A 3,500-nucleotide genomic window follows, 5' to 3' on the forward strand; every position below is an offset into this window, starting at 1 on the left:
CACTCCATATGCACTTTTCCCAGGGACTCAGAAAGTTTTGTGTCCATTTCTGAAGTAACTGGTCCTAATGACTACCTGGCACAGATTATGGGAATAACTGTTTACACCTGTATGAAAGTTCCTATGTTTCTATTAAGCAAGTGGCTGCATAATAGCTGGCAGTAAAAAATTATCCATGCTCCAAGTTCACTTTTCAGTTGACTTTGTATCTCCATATTTCTTCTCCCCACGCAGCTACTGCTCTTGTACATAACACAGCCTGAGTGGAATGAAAGCTAACCTAAGACAAGGAAAGTAATAACTACAGCCTTAAGAAGATTCACTGTGACACTAGTATTTTCAGAAAACTTACTCTTCTTAGTAATACAGTGATTTTACCAAGTGTTACAAAAATCGAAGCTAATGTCTGGAAGACTAAAACACAGTTATTTTGAATCTGTTACATTTTGATTCAAGAGCACTTAAAAAGTAAATATAAGCAATAGCCCTGCTTCTAATTTGTCATTAAACGGCTGTTTTCTCCTTGATTTGTCCTCTGCTGAATGACAAATCACATGTTACCAAAGCATACTACAAGGACAGCTTAATTATCAACCAAAAGACTACCAAACTTGTAATTCTCCACATTAAATAACTGCATTTCATGAATACTACTAATCCTTAAATAAAGGCTTCCACACAACAGATCTGACAGGGCAGCACTGAGCATTTAAACACATGACACTAATCAGAATTCTCCATCCTTGTGAGAAAATTTTTCAAAAGTTATCCTTAAAAATGAGAAAATTCACAGAGTAGCATAACAATTTCAGTAAAACAGAAGAGATTCTTTAGTTTCATGATGAAATTTGTGGTCAAAGCCAAATACAAAATTGATTCCAAACTCAAACAAGGACACTTACCTGGGATATTTCAGAAAGAACTTTGAACCTAGTTTCCTATGTTCCAGTTTATGTTCCCAACCAAGGGACAATCTGCCATATGAAGACTGACAGATGTCTCTTTCATTCAGACATTTAACATGGGAAAAAAATTGAGAGAATCTCAAATCTATCAAAGAAATTCTGGTTTCAGCATGCAACTGTAATACAGATTTATCAGGAGCCCTCAGAGCAAAGAAACTTCCCCTCATGACATTTCTTCGGAAGTCCCAAAATCTTCAGTCACCAAGTTGAAAGGACCACAAAATGCACCATTTATTGTTAATACTGCCACAAATTCTACACAACACAGGCTTCTCTGAACTACTACATGCTACTTTTGTGTCTTTGTTTCCAACAGCACTACTTTCCTTATACTCTCGAGTACCTAATGCAGTTACCTACTGTCTGCATTCGGAAGAATCAAATGTCATGTGTGCAATCAGTCCAACTCTCCACATTAATCTTTTGCAGACTAAGATCCTACATCTGCACAGAAGCAGGGTCTCTAAATTCCAAGGGACACATGACCCATGCAGTAACAATGGGCAAAAATAGCATTAAACCTGCATTAGGTATTCTTCAGTCTTCCTTCCAACTGTCAGGTTATATACAGTATAGAATAGAGAAAAAAATTGTCAGTTCTGATCTTCATGTACCAGGCTCATGTTAGAAACTGGAAACAAGGGTGCCCCCTTTCCCAGTTTGGTTTTTTTTTTTTTCCCTGAAATACCTGAACTTTCCCATTATCTGCTGAAATGCAATTTGTACAAATACACTAACAAACCCTACTCGTGAAGATACAGACCAATAGTTTTTTGAAGTGATACAATGTAAGTGTTTCTTAAACAAAGTTAAGAGATTTTTTTCAGGATGGGATAATAATGTCTATATATACTTATGCTAGCAGATGCTGTCTTTGTGAGGTCTGTATTTTCTCTCACATGCATGGAAAGAGCTGCATTACCAAAACTAATGGGGAACTCGGGACGTGAACTAAGAAAAGCATTTATGTAAATATTTCCTTCAAGCAAGGAAAGTATTACCAGCAGCTCAAACTCTCTAAAAACAAAAACTATGTGGACCCAAAGTATTCATAATAAACACAAACACCTTCTGTGTAAGCCCTATAAAGCCAGTCTAAAATTGTGCTGCAACTGACTCAAGTACGCTGCTGACATGATTTAAGAGCGTTCTTTCTATTTTAAGTCTTTTCTGTACTAATGCAGATCTGAAAGAAAGAAAAAAAAAAGAAATCATTTAAATTCATGTTTTAAATAAAACATTGCTTACAGTACTTTAATCAATTTACCTGGCTTTGGAGCTGCCTGAGACCCAAGCACCTGGTGGGTTCTAAACATTCGCAAGCACAGCACTTTTGCGGAACACGCCTTCGGCGGGAACACATTGCCAAAAACAGGAGCTGAGCATCCACCCACAGCAACACGCAGAAGGCTCGCCATTGCACTCAGACCTCACAACAAATTCCTTGCCACGTATGGAACCCCTACAGCAAATGTGAAAACAAATCACGAGTTATTAATGATACTGTACAGAAGGCATGTAAACGCAGCAGGTTTAGAACCAGTCGACTGCCAGTAGCCACGAGACAATCATTCCTCACCACCTTTATCTTTCAAGCTAGGAAAAAAAAAACCACCTTTTTTTTTTTCCAAATTAAGTAAGACAGCTCTTAAACAAAGCAACTCGCGTGACTAGCCAACCTAGGGATCGCATTTCTGTGAGTCAAGGCCATTTTCTCTTTACACCGTTTCTTTAAAACGGGAACTGTGGTACGGGAAAACCGCGGCGCCCCAAAGCACCAAACAAACGACTCCAATCCGTGCCACAGTTCCCTCAGGAGTCACCCTGGGTGGGACACAGCTTGCAGGCGCCCGGGAGGCGCAGCAGAGCACGCACTCGGGGCGGGACACCCCGGCCAGGGGAGCCGGGAATGTGCTCTTCGCCCGGAATCCCGCCGGGCCCCCGCGGCAGCGGCCCCTTTTCTCTCCCGTCGCTATTTATAGCCCGCGGCCACCGAATGACCTTGGACGGGCGGCTCGTTCCCCGCCATGCACTGTCCCCGCTCGGGGGACACCCCGCAACCGCCACCTCCCCGCTCCCCGTTCCCGCGGGCCCCTTCCCGGGACACCTGCCTCCGCCCGCACGTCCGTCCCGGCAAGCTCCCTCCCTTCCTCCCTCCCCCGACAGCGTGGCACCGCTGTCTTCTGCCAGCGGCTGCCCCCCACATGCACCGGGAGAATGAGGCGGCGCCGGCAGAGCCCCTCACGACGCGGCGCACACGCCCCGCGCAGAGCCCCGCACATGCTCCTCCCGCAGCCCCGCACACGCTCCTCCCGCAGCCCCGCACGGAGCCCCCACCGAGCCCGCACCGAACCCGCAAGCCGCGCTCCGCGGGCCTCCACAGAGAGCTCAGCACACAGCCGCGCACACGCACCGCCGCAGCCCCGCTCGACGCCTCGCTCCCGCCCGCGGTGCCGCCGCCGCGGCTCCGACCGACCTTGGGGCGGGGCGGGGGCGGGCCCGTGCCCGCCAACCCGGAAGGACTGAGGGGCACGC

General features: G+C 46.0%; 1 protein-coding gene across 5 annotated transcripts in view; it reads right to left on the reverse strand.

The window, feature by feature from the left end:
- NNT (nicotinamide nucleotide transhydrogenase) overlaps nucleotides 1–3,445 on the reverse strand; it is a 42,510-nt gene extending 39,065 nt beyond the window's left edge. Inside the window, exons 1-2 of one of the 5 annotated variants that reach the window (XM_041424558.1) lie at nucleotides 3,314–3,445; nucleotides 2,233–2,427 (exon numbers count right to left, since the gene is read on the reverse strand). In XM_041424558.1, the coding sequence (XP_041280492.1) occupies nucleotides 2,233–2,383 (151 nt within the window). In that variant the 5' untranslated portion in view covers nucleotides 2,384–2,427; nucleotides 3,314–3,445. Of the gene's footprint in view, nucleotides 1–902; nucleotides 2,152–2,232; nucleotides 2,428–3,313 lie in introns of those variants that run through there. The other 4 variants (XM_041424557.1, XM_041424559.1, XM_041424560.1 and 1 more) reach the window with 4 other exon arrangements.
- Between the last annotated feature and the right edge of the window lie 55 nt (nucleotides 3,446–3,500).

Source organism: Onychostruthus taczanowskii, unplaced genomic scaffold, assembly GCF_017590055.1.
Source record: "Onychostruthus taczanowskii isolate IOZ18803 unplaced genomic scaffold, ASM1759005v1 scaffold83, whole genome shotgun sequence".
Lineage (NCBI taxonomy): Eukaryota > Metazoa > Chordata > Aves > Passeriformes > Passeridae > Onychostruthus > Onychostruthus taczanowskii.